This window comes from Cupressus sempervirens, chromosome 8, assembly GCF_028749045.1.
Source record: "Cupressus sempervirens isolate cs-2001-9-10 chromosome 8, ASM2874904v1, whole genome shotgun sequence".
NCBI lineage: Eukaryota > Viridiplantae > Streptophyta > Pinopsida > Cupressales > Cupressaceae > Cupressus > Cupressus sempervirens.
In genome coordinates this window covers 183,233,625-183,255,080 of record NC_143125.1, presented here as the reverse complement: position 1 = coordinate 183,255,080, position 21,456 = coordinate 183,233,625, and the positions used below count along the sequence as shown (strand labels likewise).

Sequence of the window (21,456 nt, the reverse complement as noted above, 5' to 3'; positions counted from 1 at the left end):
TAAACAATTGGTTATAGAATACCAAAATTATATTAATACAACGGTTATGAGTTAGGAAGAGGTGCAATGTTTGGAAATCTAACCAATGCCTCTTGTTACTCTATAAATATATGATGTGAAATCAAACTGGGGTTCAATTTTTACCATTCACTCTTATTCAAAAGATTATTGCTATTCCTGAGGCATACAAGTTATTGTAATTCCTTTGCTGGAAGAGATTGAATTTGAACTAAGCTCTTGGAGATTGAAACTATTGGGCATATATTTCAAATATTGCGTGATATCAGATTGTGTTGGATGGAGCATCTATATTTGAGTGTCTTCAACACGAATTTTTCCACAGTATAATCAATAAGACTTTTATCTGTTGTAGAGTTAAATATTATATAGTTCGTCCTTTGTGATTTTTTTGTTTTCTATTAATAATTTATTATTGGGATAAGTGGATCAAATTATTTGCTGCTATTTAAACCCGACAAGTACAAATATTGTGGAGTATTATAATTGTTTCCTTATTTGTATCTATTTTGTCCTTTTAAAGGTCAAAACATTATAGACTAGTTTCAATATGCATAAAACGAAATAGTTTGACACATCCTAATAATTGAATTGTTCATAGATTTAATATTCATAATATCATAAAGTTGTACGTGAAAACTTATAATATTGACTCTATCGCCCATTTGAATTTCAGCATTGATTGTGCAAAAACAAATAAAAAAAGGGTAAGAAGATATCTACACAAACTGAGAATGATGGATGGATGTGCTCATGGTTGATGTTAGTGCAAGCAAGAACCCAAATGGAACGAACACCAAAGAAGACATGATGCCTAAGACCACCTTCTTCTCAAAAGTGAGGCAAATAAGTGATACCAATATCAGTACAATGAACATGATGCAGTTAAAGAACAGACTGAAGGAAAGACAATCCCCCATGGCAATGAAGATCTACAAAAGTGGAATTGCACACACGGCGCCTTTCCCTTCTACCTTGCCTTGTCCAGAATTGGTAATGGAGTGTGCATCCCGGTTTGATATTGTTACCAAGTCCATCATTTTTGATGAAAGGAAGAGAGTGTTGGCCAACATTGGCGGACAAGTGGTCGAAGAAGCATTTAATATTCCTCAGTACAAATGATGGATCAACCGGCCAAGTCATTTTAGGATAATCAAGAGGCTTTCTTCATTCACCTAAAGCAAAATTGGTTACATTAAGGCAAAAAGGGAGTTACTAGATCATCAAGGCTCATAGTGTCAAATTTCAAATCAGAGTACGGCAATTTCATTGTGCTTCTCAGCCAGACTATGGGCTTAGCTCAAGGTATGCAATTCGAGAACTGGATATATTACTTTATTGTTGAAAATGAAAATGGAAAGAGAAAGAGAAGGAGCATAATTGAGGCTAGAAGCCAAGAGGATAATACAAGTGGACAAAAGGCGGCAGTAGAGGTGAGGTCTGATTCAGAATCGAGTGGTTACAGTGACAGCACCAAGTACTCTCCTCTCTCGGAGAATCAACATGGAGATGACATAGCAATTACTAGTGAAGAAGAGGATAGGCCAATTGATATTGAGGAAATGAGCCAAGCACCCAAGTTCGTTGGCGAAGCTTTGCTAACCAAATCCAAATTTGGGGAGATGCACTGCACCGCTATGGTTAAGGCAAATGCTTATGCCAAGAGACGAGATAGTGACTGCCCGAACAGTTGAAGATATCCAAGGATTAGTGGAAAAGAATGATAGCGAGAACCAAACACAAATTGCAAAAGCGGTGGCAAAGGTAATCAGGAGCGACAATGATGGCCACTGAAAGGTTCAGATTGCTATACCAACGGTTAACGAGGCATTGGATGAGATTGTGGCTCAGGAATATGAGATAGTAGAGCATAACTTGGGAAGAATCACGGATGACATGGAATGTGAGGAGATCCAGGAAGGCATCGTTTCAATCAAAGAAAGGTTGAGGAAGGCAAACGAAAGGATTGTAAAGTTGGAGGCCAAGAACAAGTATTGGAGAGATTGCCAGCCTATCCAACAGTTGCACCAAGAAACCCTTCCTCAAGACAGCGAGAGCAACATAGAAGAGATATCGGCCCAACTGCATGGAGTCAAGAATTGGATCCATGATACAATCCAAGATGAGCGAAATTTCTTGCCTTCATTTGTCTCGACATTCAAGTCATTATTGGTTATTAGAGACAAATTCAGAATATTTGAAGGTGCATGGAAGGATTTCCTCCCAGTCAAGGACTTAGCCATTCCCAGGCTATAGGCATTCATTGAGCTACTAGAGAAATATTTGGAAAGAGCCAAGTTGATAGATGAAGGAGGATTGAGCACAGTGGAGTCTTGGTTTGTTGCCTTGACTATCAGATTGAGAATACTTAAAGAGGTACAGAATGAGATTGCACAGCACAGCCCAAGCATTGACACTTCCATTTCAACCATGATGAGTGATGTTGGAGCTGCGCTTGATTTTGAAGATATCAAAGAGGAGAACATCAATGAGACAGAATTTGGATCAAGATTTGATGAGTTGGGGAAGGTTTCCATCAAGAAGAAACATTTGGGCACCCTTGCCTCCCTCAATGCCTTTATCGGATACACAAAAGAATATGAGAAGGATCGTGAGAAAATACTGCTTGCAGCGAGCAACATGATGAATTCAGCTGAGCTCAAGATGAAACATACACCTTGCCCTCCCATGAAGGAAGTCAACGACAAGCTAGCCAAGTTCATCGCTTTGACTAAAAAGATGAAAGAAAGGGGTAGAACTATATTAGAAGATCATTTCATATAAGCCCAAGCGGCAAATTCTCCTTCTTCTTGGGTAGGATAGGTGTTTGATTCTGATTGGCTACCATTTTGGTGCCTTCTCATTGATTGCCACTTTTCCTTTTTCTTCATTGGTCTATTGATGAGGTGGCATCTTTTCATTGGCCGATGGGGTGACAACCCTAATTAGGGTTTCTAGTATCCAATCTGGATCATTGGTTTTGCCTCTTTATCTCTACTATCAGTTGTAATTCTGGGCCTCTATATAAGGCCATTTGCTCTCATTTGTAAAGGTTCGGAGAAAATTGTTGCTAAGATAATACCAAAATTGCCTCTCTTTATCATTGTTGTGACTTGCATAGTGATTAAGAACATTTGGTGTTATTGCATAGTCTCTACTTCCAATAGTTAGGATTAAATTTTCTTGAAGTTGTTAAAGCAGATTTTATTTCAAGAAGTTGTTAAGTAAGAGTAAGAGTAGATGGATAGTTGCATGGTGATATTAGTAGATGTTTGATAGGGATCTATAACTAGGCCACTAGCATCCTAGCGGCTTGTTGGGAAGCCTTGTGTGGTAAACTAGTCCTTTTCCCTTGAATCATTGCATCTATGGAGGCAGAGCTGCTGGTACACTTTCATTAGATTCGATCCCCATCCATTTGCTAATCTTTCCATTTATAGGAGTAGGAGTAGAATAGCAAGTAGTTTAGTAGTTGGAGTTTTGAAGAAGAAAGTTAGAAAGGTAAAAGTCATTAAAGCATTATTGCCTCCTTATGCAATCAAGATTATCTAGCGCTACACCCTCCACCATCAACATCATCTGGCACTCATACAAAATCGTCACCATCATCCCAAAACCCAAGTCATCCTTGAATGAACAACGTAACACTGCCTACATGATTACCAGCAAATCACATCGATAACTGAGTTAGTATCCACAGGTGTAAGGAAAATTGGAGTTTTTCTCATGTTTTCATGAGTATTAACTTTTCAAGAGAGGAATTGAGTGTTTGATATCCCATATCAAGGGTTCAATTGCTATATGTTATGTAGTGGTACAAAATTGACATCAACATTATCTAGCGCTAGAAGGAGGGCCTGAATGACTTTCATTCTTGGATCAACTTGGAAATTCAAAGTAGAGATTGACGAGGAATGAGCTTCCAAAGTTAGATTTGAGATGAGAGATCTCTTAAAGTGAAAATCAAAAAATCAAAAAATTAAAATAAAGAAAGATTTCTCAATGGATAGGCAAGCGGACGTTCTTCCCATTTGGTTTGATTTGAACAAAAGGTTACCTCCATGGGATTTGTCTCAACTTGCAGCATCAGGGAACTGTAGGATACATGGTACTACAAATCATGAGTAGCTGGATTGTTTGGTGTTTCTCTTGAGGGTGGACTTGGCATTAAGAGGAAAATTTTATTTTTCACAAATACATGAGCCTGCAGTGCTTGTCAATTCGGAGGAAGATTTTCTTGTTTTCAAAGAAGATATCAATAGGGAACCAAAAAACACATATGGAAGAAGTTCTTGGTGCAGTGTACACAGTCTCTCGCATTTTGAATCTACTTGCCCATCTTGCCAAGACACCATTGACTTGGTCAAGTTTCAATTGGGTTGGTATGAAGAAATATCAGTAGGGGGTGGTAAGGATTTCTTTCAGCTTTTAAGTTGGACACCAAATAATGAAGAGGGTAAGATATATCAAGATGATATGGTTGATTCAGTGGATGAACCTTCGCACATTATATCACGAGGTGGAGAGGTTGACAAGAAAATCAAGGAAACAATTGAATTTATCCAAGAGAGAGAAAGGATGGTAGGCAAAGGTCAACATGTGAGGGCACACAAAGAACTACAAATGGAACATTGAAAGGTGGACGAAAAGAACAATTTTGGTGAGCCTTCATGCATAATTCAAGGGGTGACTCTTGAGGATGGGTTGCAAGAAGTTTCAAATATCCTTAAAGAGGAAGATGATGAAGTGGGTGAGTTGAACAAGGAATTGCAAGATATCACAAGAGAGTTCAAATATGAGGAAAAATTTTGATAAACCAATACAAGGCGCTATCTCCACTACATTCTTTGGGGGGCTGCTTCAAGATCCTATGGAAGAAATACAAAAGGAGTCATTGCCGAAAGCCTTTCAAGGTGATCAAGTTGTTGCAAGTGGCATGATTCACCATCAACTTCAACTTCTAGAAATTTTGCCACTTGAAAAGGAAGTTGATGGACAACTCACAAAGATGTATGATGGTTCTCCTATCAGTCTTGAAGGTGCTATATTTGGTGAGAGTCCATATAAAGAATTGCAAGATGTTCCTAAAGAGAGTTCAAATGGAAATTACATGCTAGATGATGAAGCTCCTATTGATGAGGATATGCAAGGATTGTTAAGTGGTGATCAAGTTGCTCCCATAGGAGAAAAGGATTCAACTTCATTGCAAAGAAACTAGATAGATTTATTTTAAATGGGGCAGAACTACCCTTTACTCTAGAATCAAAAGTGAAATCCATCTTAAGTTTGGATCACTACCCAGTTGAATTATGCATCATAAACCATAAAAAGCCAAACAATTGTCCTTTCAAATTGGAACAAATGTGTGGTTTAAGGATAAGGGCTTTCTAAAAATGATTAAAAAAATGGTGGAAGGAAATTGTGTTATCTGGGTCTAAACTTTTCCAAGTGGTTAACAAACTAAAAATTATTAAGCAAAGGCTTAAGGTATGGAACTCTAAACACTTTGAGAATATATTTGAAAACAAGGAAGAATTGGAGAATCTAAACAAGGAGGTTATAGAGAAAGGCATGGATTTAGCCTTATATGAAAGACAGAAGTGCCTAATGAAGGATTGTGAAGATATCTTAACCAAAGAGGAATTGTTTTGGAGACAAAATTCAAGAGAAACACGGTTGGATGCTGGAGATAGAAACACAAAATTCTTTCACAACCGTACAAAACTGCGTAGAATAGCTAATAAATCACTTCCATTCAAAATAAGGATGGGGAAAAACTGGAGGACCCAGATGACATTGCAAAAGAAGCAATAAAGTACTTTGAAGAAATGTTCACTACTAATGGTAACCAGAACCTAGGGGCACAAGAAAGCATCATTAAGAACATCCCAAAGCTTATATCCAAAGAACAAAATAAAACACTATTGGAGAAATTTACCTTTGAGGAAGTAAATATGACCCTCAAGCAAATGAATCCAGATATCTCCAAGGTCGGATGGGTTTCCAACATGTTTCTATCAAAAATGTTGGGATTTCATAGGAGTGAAGGTAACTGAGGCTTTAGAAGGAGTATGAAATCGATGACCTTTAATGATTATTGTCTCGGAGCTCTTTGCTATACCCTATAAATTATTACTAAGACTATAGCAATGAGAATCCAGAAACTTCTAAACTTGATTAGCGAGGAACAAACAAGATTTGTATAGGGTAGATCTATCTTCGGTGGAGTAATTATTGTCCAAGAGGCCATACATACTGTTCAAAACAATGAAGAACCTAGTATGTTAATTAAGCTAGAGATTAAAAGGCACACAATAGAGTGAATCGAGGCTTTTTGAGGAAATGCCTCGAAGCCTTTGGGTTCGCAAAACAATGGGTGAATTTGATCTTTGAATGTATATCCTCCCCTAAGTTATCAATACTGGTAAATGGATCACCCAAAGGCTTTTTGGAATTAGCAGGACTTAGACTGGGGGGTCTGATATCCCCTTTTCTTTTCATCTTAATGGCAGAAGCATTAGGAATATCAATAAACAATGCTAGGTATGAGAAGACTATTAAAAGAATAAGGATCACTAGTGACCTGGATCCAACAACCCACGAACAGTTTGTTGATGACACTGTGTTTTATGGACAAAGTACCATAGAGGAGGCAAAAGCATATAAAATAATGTTAAGTCAACACATCAATGCATCAGGTCAAGAGATTAACCTCAAGAAGTCAGAAATCTTCTTTAATACCCATCCTAGTTTGGAACAACAAATTTGCCAAATTTTGAATTTCAAAAGAGGAAGCTTACCTTGTAAATAACTTGGTCTCTCTTTAGACAAAGGGGCTCGTTCGATAAAATTATGGGATCAAATAACAAAAAGGATCAAAAGAAAAATGTATTCCTAGAAAGGAAAATGGCTTTGTTCTATGGGTAGAGCAACGATGATACATTATGTCCTTCAGCACAACCTATTTATTATCTTGTATTGATCTCCCTGGAAAAAATTGGAACAAAATTATTACTCTTTAGGACTTTCTTTTGGCAAGGAACAGGGGTAAGGTACGCAGACCAAAAGGTGAGGGAGGTGTAGGGATCAGGGACATCAAAATCCAAGGTAAAGCTTTAGGAGCTAAACTAGTGTGGAGAATGTACAGGAATTCACACCTCAAGTGGGCAAAGATCCTAATAAAGAAATATCTAAGCAATACTGATCCGATCAGCATATTCTGGGATAAATCACCACCTAGAGGATCAAGAATTTGGAACTTCATGATGGATTGAAGATCCTCTATCCAGGATAGACTAACATGGAACCTGAGGATGAAGGAAGAAGCTCTCTTCTGGCAAGACTCTTGGGGAGGATATAGTGCTTTGGAAAACGATGGTAAACTAGCCCAACTAAGGTTGACACTTGAAGCTAGACGAGGAAAAAGAGTTATAAATTATGTGACCTTTGAGGATGGAGGAAAAGGTTAGAAATGGAAGGATTTTTAGGACATAAACCTCCCACCTAAGGAAGCAAAAGATCTAGAAATAACCTTATCAAACAAGAAAGTAACTTTCAAGTTTGGCAAGGACAAATTGATGTCGGAAGGAAGCAAGAGCGGGGAATACAACTCGAAGGAAGGGTATAAATTCCTCAGATCTCTCTAGATGAGCACAAAGGACTCCCTCCCTACAACGTTATGTATGTTTGAATAAAGCTTGTCTGCCTAAGGCAGGATTTTTCACTAGGTTAGTTTAAATACGAAGGTCCTTACCTAAGATAAGATAAGATAAAATTATTAATGTCCACGAAAAACCAAAACGGTTTATGGGACGGAGCATACAAATAGAAGAGTCGGCCAAAGCACAGGCACCAAACGGTAACTGAGAAGAAACGAAGCAAGAGAAAAACAAGAAGGAATACAAGGTAAGGACTAAAGGTCCTCCTTTGCCACAAAGAAATCAATGATAGAGAGGTACATCCGTGGATGATCCATAGTCTTTGGATGCCGTGAAGAACCACTATAGGACTATTGCTGCCTGGAGAGACTGGTACAATGTCTAACTGATCTGGAATGAGAAGTAGTGGAAGGCCTTTCAAACCCCGTGGAGGAAACGAGAGAGAAAAAGGTGGTAATGAGCTGATCAGAAGTCCATCCCTGAGGAAAGGACTGCAGGGTATTCTCTCGAAGATGGGTGACCTCCTGAAGATAAAGTGCAAGACACCGCTGATCAATATAGCTAAAGAACATTGAGAGAGAAGAACAGTCTCTGAAAAGGTAATAAAATCTCCCTCTGATCTCATAGTAAAGAGGACAATGAAATATGAAGTGAACCTCAGTCTCAACCTCCATCAGAGCACATAACTGGCATAACCGATCAGCCCAATCCATATGGTGGTCAGTCTGAGCCCTAAGGCAATGAGAACCAACTCTAAAAGAGCCCAAAGAGAACCGTAATGCATGATTCCAGTGCTAGTAGAGACAAGTAGGGAAAACAACAATACCATCCTGAATATCAAGAAAACGCTTAGCATAGAAGGCCATCTTAGGTCACAGACCACCCGGGGGATGACACCAAGTAGTGGTAATGTACTGTCTATAAATATCCTGTCTGACATGCTCATTCAACTCCTAACATGAGGGGAGAAGATGAGCAGGACCATCCAGCAAAAATTGATAAGGAGGAAGACGATCAATCTCAATCTCGATCAAACCCAACAAAGAGGTGGCGTGAGCGTAGCAACATCGAGACCTAGTAGAACTGTCGGATCTCATAATCTCCACCGAAGAACAGTATGCCAGATGAGAGTATCTATGCCGGTCAACACATGTGTCCATAAAACCACGAAGCCGATGAAGAAACGAAATCAAATCAAAAAATGACAGCAAGTTTGAGAGGATGAGCACCAAACTCCGCCAAAACAATGTTGTGAGGGGTGAGTCTGTGACACCTAATGATACATCGCAACAACAACATCTGGCCCACTCAATAGAAGCCTAATCAGAAGCAATAAGAGAAGGTCCCTAAACCACGGAACCATAGAGGACTGTTGGACGAACCAAGGAGTGAAAAAGGGAAAACTTGGACAAAATATCCTAAAAATGATGCCTAAAGCATTGTCTCTCCAGCAAAGCCAGGGAACACATACCCTTACTAACTCTGGACTGAATAGTAGGTCTCAAACTGAAACGCGATCCCGAGAACTTCACACCAAGATACATATAAGAGGGAGTAATCTCAACCTCCTTCCCTTGGAAGAAGAAATGAAGATGAGAGGTCTTTAAACAGTTAAAGACCATAACCCATGTCTTAGACAAATTGACCACAAGCTGCCGCTGAGCACAAAAAGAAGCCAGACCATCAAAGAGTCTCTGTAAGCTATCAGGAGAAGAGGCCAAGAGAACCACATCATCAACAAAGAGGAGAATAGAGATCAAGACCTAATGCAAATAACACCCATCTCCCAGTTGAGAGGATTTCATAAGGTAATCCTCCAACTCATCAATATACAAACCAAATAGTGTAGGAGAAAGAGAACAACCCAGCTTCACTCCAATGGTGCTTTGAATCAGATCAGAAAAGCCCTTCAGAGTCCTGAGCCTACCAGTTACCTTCTCATAAAGCCTCATAACAGCAGTCTATAACATATATGAGATCCCAATCTCCTGAAGTTGCTACAATAAAGCCAACCTAGGAACGGAATCAAAAGCCTTGCAGAAGTCCACAAAACAACAATAAACCTTCTGAGAGCGGTGTCTAGCCTCCTCAATGATAGCCCGCAGTGTAAAAATATGATCCATAGTTTGATGGTTTGCCAAAAGCCAGCCTGTCCTCTAGCCCTACATCCCCGTCTATCAAGCTCACTAGATAACATGGTGTTTAGAGCAGTGGCATAAAGTTTGGCAAAAGTATGATCTATCATAATAGTTTTGTAATTTCTCGAATCAGAAGCTAGACCAGACTTGTGAATAGGGTAAACCACATGTCTAGACCAGGAGTCAGGAAACCCAGTGCAAACCACTCTATTAAAGAGTGTAGGAAGGTAAGATCCAAGAACTGAAGCACCAAGTTTGAAAAGTTCTACCTGGAAACCCTCTTCATCTGCTACTCTGTTGCATCTCAAAGATCTGATGGCCTCCATAATACTAGAATAGGTGAACAAATGGCAGTGGGGAGGTGGAGTGGAGTGGAGAGGAGGCTACCCAGGAATGTCATAAAGCGTAGTAATATGGGAGGTTAGAGAGCGATAGTCGAGAGTGGAGGACGGGGGAGAGCAATGAGGGAAAAGGGTACGCCAGAAGATCTGGGAATTTTGAATAAGCGTGCACAACAAAGGGTTCTGCACTGAATGGAAGCAAAGGAACGTTTCTTATGACGAAAAAAACGAAGGTACAAAAAGCGCAGATGGGTAAAGGCAAGAGACTGAGCCTCAAAGGAGACACAAACAGAGCGATGGAAAGCTTTGCACTCAGCATCAAACCATTTATTCATAGGACAGGTATTCTGACGATTAGCTCTGAGAGAGAGAGGGGAACGGTGGGGAATAGAAAGGAGAGTAGAATCCCATATGGCAAAGGCAAGCGAATCAAACATGTCTGAGACAGCAAGCGACTCATTAAAGCTTGCGGGTGACAGAAGTCTCCTAAGGTGATACGTAAAGAGCTCACCATCACTCTCAGGGTGATAAAAGCGGGTAGGGAGGGAGACAGTACCAGCCGGGCAGAGCAAAGGCAGAGACGGATGGGGTGAAATACAAATAGAAATGCTAAGAAGAGCATGATCGGCCAAGGGGAGACGCGAAATGGTGAAACTGCGTATGGAAGAAATGAAAGAAAGAGAGGAAATGACAGTCAACAACACTCGCACCACCACAGTGCGGCCAACAAGTGAAGAGGTCCAATCTAGTAAGGAAGGATAAACCGTTCAGGATCAACAGCCCAGAAGATTCACAGCACTGGAGGAGGTAGCGACCATAAACAGAGAACAGCCCAAGAACATCCTCCGAAGTGCGCTGTAGGCCTATAGTAGTCGGATCTAACTCAAAAATGTAGTTTGAATCAGAGCCATGATCATGTAAAGGGATCTGACGATCCTTGGTACGAGCATTGAAGTCTCCAAGAATAATAATATCACCCAAAGCCTCAAACTGTGAAATACTCTGCTAAAGGTCAAAATAGGGATCTCCATTCTCCGAGTCATGAATGGCATAGGGAGAGGGTCGGAGGAAAATAACAAACAGCAATAAAAATATCTCTTTGTCGATATTTCCGCCGACCAATCCGGACCCACATAAATCTGGCATAAGCATCAGAGTGAACCACCGAAGTAACCCTGAAGATATCATCTCGAACCAAACAAGCAACACCCCTAGACCCACGGACTCCACCAAACGTCCGGACCTCATCCCTACACACTGACAGCCACTACTAACCATGATAACCTGGAAGAGGACGCATAGGGCTCTCGTGAGTCTCAATAACGGCCAAAATATCTGAAGAATCCACCACATCCTGAAAAAGACCAAATAATGACCATAAAGAGCCATTACCATTCTAGCAGTTGACAAGAAGAGAAGGTCTCCTCTTGTCAAACTGCTGTCGAACCGTCACGCTGATTTGGAGGTTGTCCTCTCTACCCAACCAGCAGGAGGAGAATCACGAACCACCGCCCTAAGATTCCTAATAACAGCCCATTTCCTAGCACGCCTAGCCTTTGCCACAATACCCCGAGCCTGTTTGAGTTCTGTAACCTGTGCCTTAGTAAGATCTCCGTCCAGATAAATTTTAGAGGGGAGAGAGAATAACTTTCTCTTTGCTCTAAGGGCACGAAGCCTATCTGGAAAAGAGAAGAATCTGATAAAAAGGATGTCCCCCGCACCAAAAAGATTTGAGAAAATGGGATACCAAGCCCCAAGTAGATGTCCTTTATGCAAAAATGAGGAAGAATCCATTGACCACCTCTTTTTGCTTTGCCCTTATTCGATCAATGCTTGAAATGGCTTTGTTCACAATTGGGCGGATATGCTACATGAGTGGCCCATCCTTAGAAATGATAGTATTTATGGCTCTTTATGGATATCTACACCTACCATAGTCCTATGGGAATTATGGAAGGAACGCAAATGAAGAATTTTTCACGCTAAGAAGATGAATGTAGAACAACTTCTAATTAAAATTGAGACTTTTGTCATCGAATTTACCAACAATCGGGTTTTGAATAAACAAAAGGAGGCTATAATGTCTCATTGGGATGAGAAAATGAGAGGCAAGTGGATAGGTCTAAAATTGCCCCCCTTTAAAGGAGCAAGGGGGAATCTTCAAAAAGAAAACGAGAGATGTGTCAATGGCAACCACCCAAGGAGGGATGATTTAAACTCAATTTTGACGGAGCTTCAAGAGGGAATCCGGGCAGAGCAGGCATTGGTTGTAGTATTCTTAGCTCAGAAGGCATGAAGATAACAAAGTTAGCATGATATATAGGAATAGAAACTAATAACTAGGCAAAATTAACAGATTTAGTTGAAGGACTCGAACAGTGTAAAACTTTTGGTTGCAAGAATATAGAGATTGATGGAGATTCTGCAATTATGATAAATGCTACAAGGAAAGGATCACTCATTAATTGGAGAATGGACTCGATTTTATCTAGAGCCCTCTCACACTGTCATATTTTTGACAAGATGACAATGAATCATATATACTGGAAGGGCAATCAAAGAGTGAATATATTAGCTCATATAGGTATAGAAGAAGGTCGAACATAAGAAGTTGTAATTTCAATATAGGGACTCCATCTGAATTAGGGATGGTTTAGATTTTTCGAATTTCAACCATAGTTTACATCTCATTATCCTAGGGAAGATCCACGGGTCTTTCTTTAGCTTTTACCTACTACCTACATCTCGCATCCCAAGAAAATATGCTTGGATAGACAAATATGTCGTGGAAGATGACGTTGGAGCCTAAGAAAATAAGTTTGAGGTGAATTTGGAGGTTCTGGAATCATCTAGTTTGAACTCGAAGGACATTCAAAATGACAAGGAACCTCTTTCCCCCCATTTGTATGCCAATAGAGTAATGTAGGTTTTATTTTTATGTAACTAAGTCGGCAAAATACCCTTTGATGTAACAAACTGATAATCACATTGCTTAAGATATGTATTCTCAGTTGAGGAATGACTACTTCGCTCTATTAGATGTATTTTCTGATGATTTAGATGTATACTTTATTTTTTTTTAAGAAAATGCTTTTATCACTTTACATTTTGTTTCTATGCCCTTTTTGTATTCATGTTTCGTGACTTTTCAGAGCTTTATCCCTAACATAAGTGCAAGATGTAGTGCTTAGATTCTATACAAATCATGATCGGATAAAGAAGGGAAGGATGAGGAACGACCTAGAAGGAAGGTGGAAAAGTGTAACTTGGGATTAAAAGATAATTATCTAGATGTATCCATGTACTTTATGATGTATAAAGGCTTCGGCCAGTTATCTATCAGGAAAAAGTATATATTCAACACACCTTCAGTAATGTTACCTCCCATAACCTTTCCTGGCTTTCTAAGGTCAAATTGAAGTTGAAACAAGGATTTTCAAAAGATTCTCAGAAATCTCTTGATTTCAACTCCATATCCTTGACTAGCTTAGCCCAACTCTTGCTCACATCCTAGATAGACTTGACTTCCCAACAGGCCGAAATTGCTCAAACTTATCTCTTCGACTTGGAGACTTGCAAAATTTTACCAACTAAAAGTACCTAAGACTCTCTAAGACAACTACTATTGCCAAATATAAGAGAGAGGGGCCCCATTTGCAATGGAGCGATGATGAGAAAACCTCACAACACTATCCAACAAGGGTCATTAAGATTACTAGGTGCTATGCAAACACATCAACTAGCATAGCATAAATTTCCTGTCATAAAATAGCAATAAATGAGCACTAATACAGTCGTATATCAATTAAGGCTGCATCCCGGACTAGGGATTCCAATGCATGGTCTATATTATAAATTAGAGAAACAGCTGAAAGTTTTTGGAAACTAGTTTCTAATTTAATGCGATCCAGTTGTGAATATAATATCCCTATCTCATTTACAAACACTCTCCATAGTTACATTTTTTCCATCAAGGTCCAACATGTCATTGACCAGGAATGTTATGTCAAACTTGCATTTCAGTACGTGATGCAGTGATTTTATGGATTGTTGTTTTGGCTAGCATATCATACCACTGATATAAGTACATAATGCCTGTTCATACAGTTTAGGACAACAAAGAAAATATAGAAGTATACTCAATTGTAAATATGAAGAATGACTATTGTCTTGAATTAATTGTACCACTGTGACCAGAACAATAAAGGAAATCAAATGCATAGGTCAGGTTATGAAATCAAAATAAAGGAGGATTTCCACATCAAAACTAGTTAATAGGGATAGAACAGATATTGTCCACAGTATTGGTTTCTTAAGGAATTTTTGACTTTTGACTAAAGGAACAATTTAACCCTCCAAAAGATTCAAGAGCTGGAATACAACTGAAGTTGGTTTCGACAGAATTAGGAAACACCAGTGCATACTTTGTATAAAGTTCAAATAATATAGAGAAGTTGCCAGATATGTCACCAAATACACATAGGTAATTGGAATACTGGTACCCTCATCATTTCTGTGAAATTAGCCCCACACTGTCCAATATATAGATAGGTTTCAACTGTAGATGGTTCCAGACAGCACAAACTTTTAACCAAAAGAAATTCCCAAATTCTCTATTTCATTGGGTATCCTAACAAACTTAAATCCAAAAATACTAAATGCTGGTGAGGCTCTGAAACACATGTATAAAACAGAAATGGATAGAAAATTAAAGTGATAAAGAAAATATTGAAAACAAAGAAAAGAAGACAATAAATAGGTCAATTGATTCCATGATTTTTATGTCCTCGCCTCCACAATTTGAAGCAAAATTATGTATCCTGGGGCTCCTTTGAGTAAAACTCAACTATCCCAAAGACTATCCTTCAAGCTTCTTTTTTGTGCTCCTTCAAACTAATACAAGAACAAACTACCAAATGATCCTTTCAATTGTTCTCTTTCCTCTAAAATAAAGAAGCTTCAAATCCCAACACACAACAATCCCATGTTCAAATAATAATTTAAAGTCAACATCTCTTTCTCTACCACATCAGAAAATTCTTGCTTTCCATATGTAGTTGCTTCCACAGAACTAATCAAAAAAAGTTTCATAAGTGGCAATTACCATTAAACCATCATTTTATGCATTCCAAATCAACTCAATGATTTGCAAGGTATAATACACTCGCATTTAATTAACTTTTGTGCAGAATCTCAATTCAGGTTTGTTACAATATCAGAAGAGGAAAGAAGCAATTCAAAGCAAACGTCACTTCTCATTATTCAAGCAGCGTGGACATTCTACAAATGGTAAATATGCTACATCAGATAATCCTAGAGTCATCAACTACAACATCTTGGGGTCAAAGCAACTGCAATAAAAATCTACTAGCGTAACTGCACCCAACAGAAGGTCATCATACACACAAATTATCAATGTCCAGAGAAAAAAGGAAAAGAAAAAAATTTCAACCCAAAGGACATTGGTATATATATAACTCCAGTAAAAGACAAATCAAAGTCAAAAGGCATTTGTAGCATTAAAAAGTTACAACATTATATGGTGCAGGGGTTTGTCTCTTGTTTGTTTCTTTGGAGATCCCAAGCTCAAGTCCCATGGTGAACATTTGGTTGTGTTGTATGTTTTTATCCTTGGTGATCATTTGAAATGCCGGAGATGGGACCCCCCTTATGTCATCCCACCGGCTGGACCTTTTTAAGCCCAGTATTCACTAATCAAGGGGGGAAAAAAGAAGTTGGTTCCTAAAATGTGCTGTTTGTACATTATTTTAGAGTATAGAGAGAGAACGCTGGAATAAAAGATTCAATGTAACCAAATGGAGCAGGTATTTAAGTCAGGAAAATATTATACAAGCATTTGGACATGGACTAATCACACCTTACAGCGGGCTGTATACTTATTTATTCATATTGCCTTCAAAATCATTTTTCTATGTGCAATGACTTGAGATACCGTAAAATATAGTAGAGCAATGTCAGAATCTGTACAATGTTCCTTGTGCAAAACAGTTGGGTGCAACTAAAGATTTCAAAAATCTATGAGTTCTTAAGAAAACAAAATCTTGGCTTCAACTTTATGTAAGTATGATATTGCAAGAACAGTTGATTTGATTAAATTTCACTGCACCTTAGGAACACCTCAAGAGTGCTAAAATTATAGCATGAGACTCTAAAGAAGATTTATCAAGAGGTATCAGAGCAATCTATACTACTAGTTGCATCTGCTAGCATCTTGACATACAACACTGCGTAATTGTAATGCTTTCTTGGTTCTGCAAAACAGAGCACCAATAGCACATATTTCAAGTCAATGCTACATGCAGATGCAAGTATGTTTTGCAAGTCAAACTGAATAATTAAAAGAATCAATGTGATTAAAGTTCTGTCAGGTGGGCCACATAAATGTCCTGCCTGTCTTGTAGTACAATCCTCTGGTTTAGCTTCTATGTTATTTCCTTTCCTATCTCATTGATTTCTTACAGTCAAATTTGGGAAATATGCCAAACATCCCAAATTGGTCATTTGGATTTATTGTCACAGCCAATGAAAGAATCCCAAAGATTGTCAGAGATGCTTTAAGGATGCTGATCATAGTCACAAAGCTCAGCTTGATTATCATGGAGATTCACCAAACCTGAAACATTTTTTATGGTTCAATTTGACAGAAAGTTCCAACTTTTGGTCAATACACTGACATGAAACCAACCACCATTTTGCAATAAAACCTCTATTTTTCAGCACACACTCATAGCATTTCTCATTTCTTGCTCATGATCAGCCCACAGAGTTGAGATCAGAGTTGAGTTGCAATAAAACCTCTATTTTTATGGTTCAATTTGACAGAAAGTTCCAACTTTTGGTCAATACACTGACATGAAACCAACCACCATTTTGCAATAAAACCTCTATTTTTCAGCACACACTCATAGCATTTCTCATTTCTTGCTCATGATCAGCCCACAGAGTTGAGATCAATGAACACATGAGATCAATGAACACATAGATTCAAAATCTACATTATTATAACAGATATGCAAATCAATTCCAGCAAGATTTTGGAACTAGTTGTGTTGATGATCTGAGTTGAGTTTTCCTGCTGCCGATTTGGTATAAAAAACATGATGAACAAATAAATTTAAAACTACATCATTGTAGAGCCAGTGCAGATGCACTGGATCAAGATTTCAAAGATGTTTAAATTGTTATATTGAGGAAACATGGACCTAGACTAAGGGGATAAAGAGCCGCTGTCATTCTAAATATTATTCCATATATTCTATTATGGTGATGATCTATCCTTATTTGTGAATTGCTATGACCACTGGACATCGAATTATTTCCAATATACTAAATTTTGTAGGTCAGTTATAGAATTACGAATAATCTTCTAATTTGTAGAGCTTCAAACCTTTTTAAAAGCCGGGGCAATTTTTTCTCCTCCTTGAGCATAACCTTTGGAATTTTTTAACTACTCTGGAAGCTACCATTCGTGTTCTAATCCATGCCCTTCCCAATATGCACCAACAAACATGGCGAAATGGAATCCTTCAATCACTAAATAATCCAAAATAGGTTGAGATAACTCAAACTTGTTGACAATAACGCACCATAACAAAATACAATGCTTCCACGTAAAAAAAAGTCTAACGCGGTCATTAGCACCGATTGAAATAAACCACGCCATATTCTATTCATACTTTACAATGCTTCCGTACCAGAACTGTCTAAGACAATCATTACCCAAAATGGGATATGACAGTACCACTTCTAGGTTGGAAATATCATAGTCCTAAATCGATAATTCAAGAAATGTGGTGAAAAGTCAAGCTACATGTTTCCTAAATGCTTCCCAAATGTGGCGTAGAGCAACAAACCAAACAATCCTAGAATTGAAAATGCATTGTGGAGTCATATAAATCAGATACCTACCTGCAGATTTTTCTACCTCATCCTCATTTCTAGCAACTGCAGACAAGACAACTCGGCGAGAGCTGAATCCTTGCTGATGCCTACCAATTAATGGCCTTGACGGTCTAGTATTGAATTGGAATATAGCCATACTAAGCCTGTAGTGAGACGGGCCCCTGTTATAGAAAAAACTGTCATTATTACTGCCATACAAGGGGGTGCAAAAACGTAGAGAAGACGACGAAGAGAAGATTGTGGGAAGCATAGTCATGGCTAGCAAATCAGCCCGACGAGGTGAGCATAGAAAGAGGTATGTGTCTCGGCCTCTTTAACATTCGAGGTGAGCATAGAAAGAGGTATTTGTCTCGGCCTGTTTAACATTTAAAACCACACATAAGAGCATATCCTATAATCGGAAAGAAGCGGGTATAGGTGGTGAAATAAAACACAAAAGATTCCTCAATGTATGTATAGATGGACGTTGCAACAAGGAAAGACTAATCTAGAAGCATGTTAGATCTCACGAGAGGTAAATGTGAGCGATGTTTTTTATGTAGTAGTTTTGGAAGGGAATTGATATTCTAAATATTTTTATTATAAAAGGTAATTAATTTTAAGTTTTCTTTTATAAAAGAGAGTAGTTTAAAAAAGGAAAAATATTCCCCCACCTAGATCTGGCAATTTTGCCATCTAGGGCTAAGGGTGAGGAAAAAGATGAAATGAAAGATTTTAATAACATCTACAAGGCTATAGTAGCCTATGAGACCCACACAAGAAACCTCCCAGGAAGGAGAGAATCTAATCTACCTATAGGCTATTGGTTAACTTGTCCCTTTGTCGCTGAATTTTGATAATCAAAGTCGTTGTTCTCTTCACTTGATCCTCCTCAAATAAGTAGCTCAGATCTATGTTCTCTAATATCTCTACATACCCCGATCTGATGTCACTGTATGTTGGACATTCCTTGACGAAGTGGTGTTTCATCTCTACCACCCCCATATTACAGAATAAACAAATTTTCTCTGTCCATTGTTCTTTTGGAACCTGCCATCTACCCATTTCACACCTCAGCTGGTGTGAACTAGTTCTAATTTGTGTTATCAATATTTTTGTTTTCCAATTAATAGGTGGCCTTATATAGGGCTTTTCATCATGACTAGAAGTGGGATTAAATTCTTTAGTGTAGTAAGCTTTTTTTTGCCCCTTGTGATCAGTCCAGATGATATTGCGAAATTTTTCCATGACATATTTCTTTCTTTCCTTATTACTATCCAAACAAGTATGGATGTTAACATCCCATTTTCGCATCCACTTATCATTTTGCTTCATCCACGTGCCTTTTCACCTAACAAGTTTTTCCTTTATGACTAGCTTGGGCCAACGATATTTTTCCAAACCTTGAGTTTTCTTCAAATAACTTAACATTCAGACCAATGCGACAACTTCTAACGGAAAAGAACCCACCTCGGCCAATAAGATCTCATAGGGCACCGTAGATTTGACTTTGAGTTTGCAAGTAATGAAGTATTTTTGAATTCTTTCACCTATTGCCATTTCTGTTCAGACATATTGTTGCCCCAAACTTCACACGCATACAAAATCACCGGCATGACTAGCAGACCAAAAAGAGTTTTCATAGTCGCCCAATCCCATAATTTTGCATTCCTACACCTATTTTGCAAAGAATATAATACCTTCTAGCCTCCTTGAATCCTTTTTGATCTGCATGTATCCCAGTCGAGTTTGTTTTGAAAATCAATACCCAAGTATTTGTACTCTTTCACAATCTCTAGCGGATTACTCTCAAACAAGAATTCGTTTAGTATATCCCTATTCTTTTTCAACGAGAAGATCATAATTTTGGTTTTGTTAGTGTTCACTTGCATTCCCACCTCTTGGTAAAAAGTTTCTAGCACTTTCAAGTGTTCTTTCAAACCCTTAGTCGTCTTAGCAAGTGTGATGAGATCGTCTGCATATAGTAGCAATCTTATCACAAAGTGAGCTAGTTGCATCCCCTCACCATTTGTCTTGTCTATCCATTCCTCTAACTTGTCAATGTAAAGCCCAAATAAGGTTGGCGATAGCAGACAACCCTGTTTAACCCCGATATTGCTGCCAAAATCTTCGAATAGCCCTTATGTTGTTCTGATTTTAGCTTTAACCTGTTCATAGAATCTGTGAGTAGCATGTTGCCCCCACTTTTGTTCTCCACATGTTAAAGCAAATGAACCTTAGATGTTGAGTTAAAAGTGGTATTCTTCTAATTATCTTATGATGAGTCTAGGTCTAGTTTTCCTCAGGCTAGGAGGTCTTTATTTGGTTTCCCTCATCTACCTTCTCTTTTGCTGAACCAGGTGGGTTATCCTAAATTCATGTCTCTTAATGGGTAAGTTTAGTGCCTAACTCGATAAAGATCATATTTTACTCACTCACAACATGATGCATTTCTTCGAAAATGAAATTCAAATTCCCAATGTTCATATTGCAACTCCTATGGGAATTTCCAATATGCCTTCTCCTTGACGGGTTTCGGCCCATGAAGGTAGATTTTCTAACACAAACAAAATCTAGCTCACTGGAATCAAGCACGAGGTTGTAGAAACAGGTAGAAGTGAGTACAATCTGATCAAATACAAAGGAGGTAGCAGAAGCTTTAATAAATGCTCAATCTACTTAATAATGGTGAATACCCTAGTCAAAGGTGGCGAGAACAAAGGTTGAAATAAAATCAACAATGTGGAATACATTGGAATATCCACGTCACATGTTAAAAAGTCAATTGCCCTTGGAGATGGATTCCTAACTGTCAGATGAAGATCAAAATCAAAGGTTTTCACAACATCACAGCTTATATTCCATATGATGAAAGAGAAGTAGTAAAGCTATAAAAAGCGACATGGGCGATTAAGTGTGTAGTCATTGCAACATCGCATAGTTAAATGAAAAGTTAAAATCTTAAGTTGCGAAGTTGCGCACAAGGTGATAGTCGATTTCACATGGTTAACACAAATTCGCAGGTAGCAAAATAGTTAAGACTTTTCAAGTTGTGAGAATATGACGAATGAACATGGCAGTTAAGATCTAAAGCTATCACATCGTCATTGGTGATTAAAGTTGACCTGAGGTTAATGTTGGGACAGAGTGAAAGCATGTATTCGTAGCTTCGTAGAGTTACATGATGGGTTAGAGTTTTAAGTTGCAAGTGTACGAAAAGGTAACTATTAAACTCATCTTAGTGTTGCAAATGTTAAAGCTAATTTTCAAATTTGGGCTGCAAAAGGTAATATTGCGATTAAGTGTGAAGCCATCGTAACATCACAAATGAAAGAAATGTTAAGTCAAAGATGGCAGTGAAGATGTGAGATAGTCAATTCAATGGTCATCACTTAATCA

General features: G+C 38.4%; 1 protein-coding gene across 2 annotated transcripts in view; it reads right to left on the bottom strand.

Moving 5' to 3' along the window:
* Positions 1-18,627, bottom strand: part of LOC149542161 (thioredoxin reductase NTRC-like) — a 226,065-nt gene extending 207,438 nt beyond the window's left edge. The window contains exon 1 of one of the 2 annotated variants that reach the window (XM_089797189.1): positions 18,085-18,627. In XM_089797189.1, the coding sequence (XP_089653315.1) occupies positions 18,085-18,334 (250 nt within the window). In that variant the 5' untranslated portion in view covers positions 18,335-18,627. The remainder of the gene's footprint in view (positions 1-18,084) is intronic. The other variant, XM_089797190.1, reaches the window with a different exon arrangement.
* Between the last annotated feature and the right edge of the window lie 2,829 nt (positions 18,628-21,456).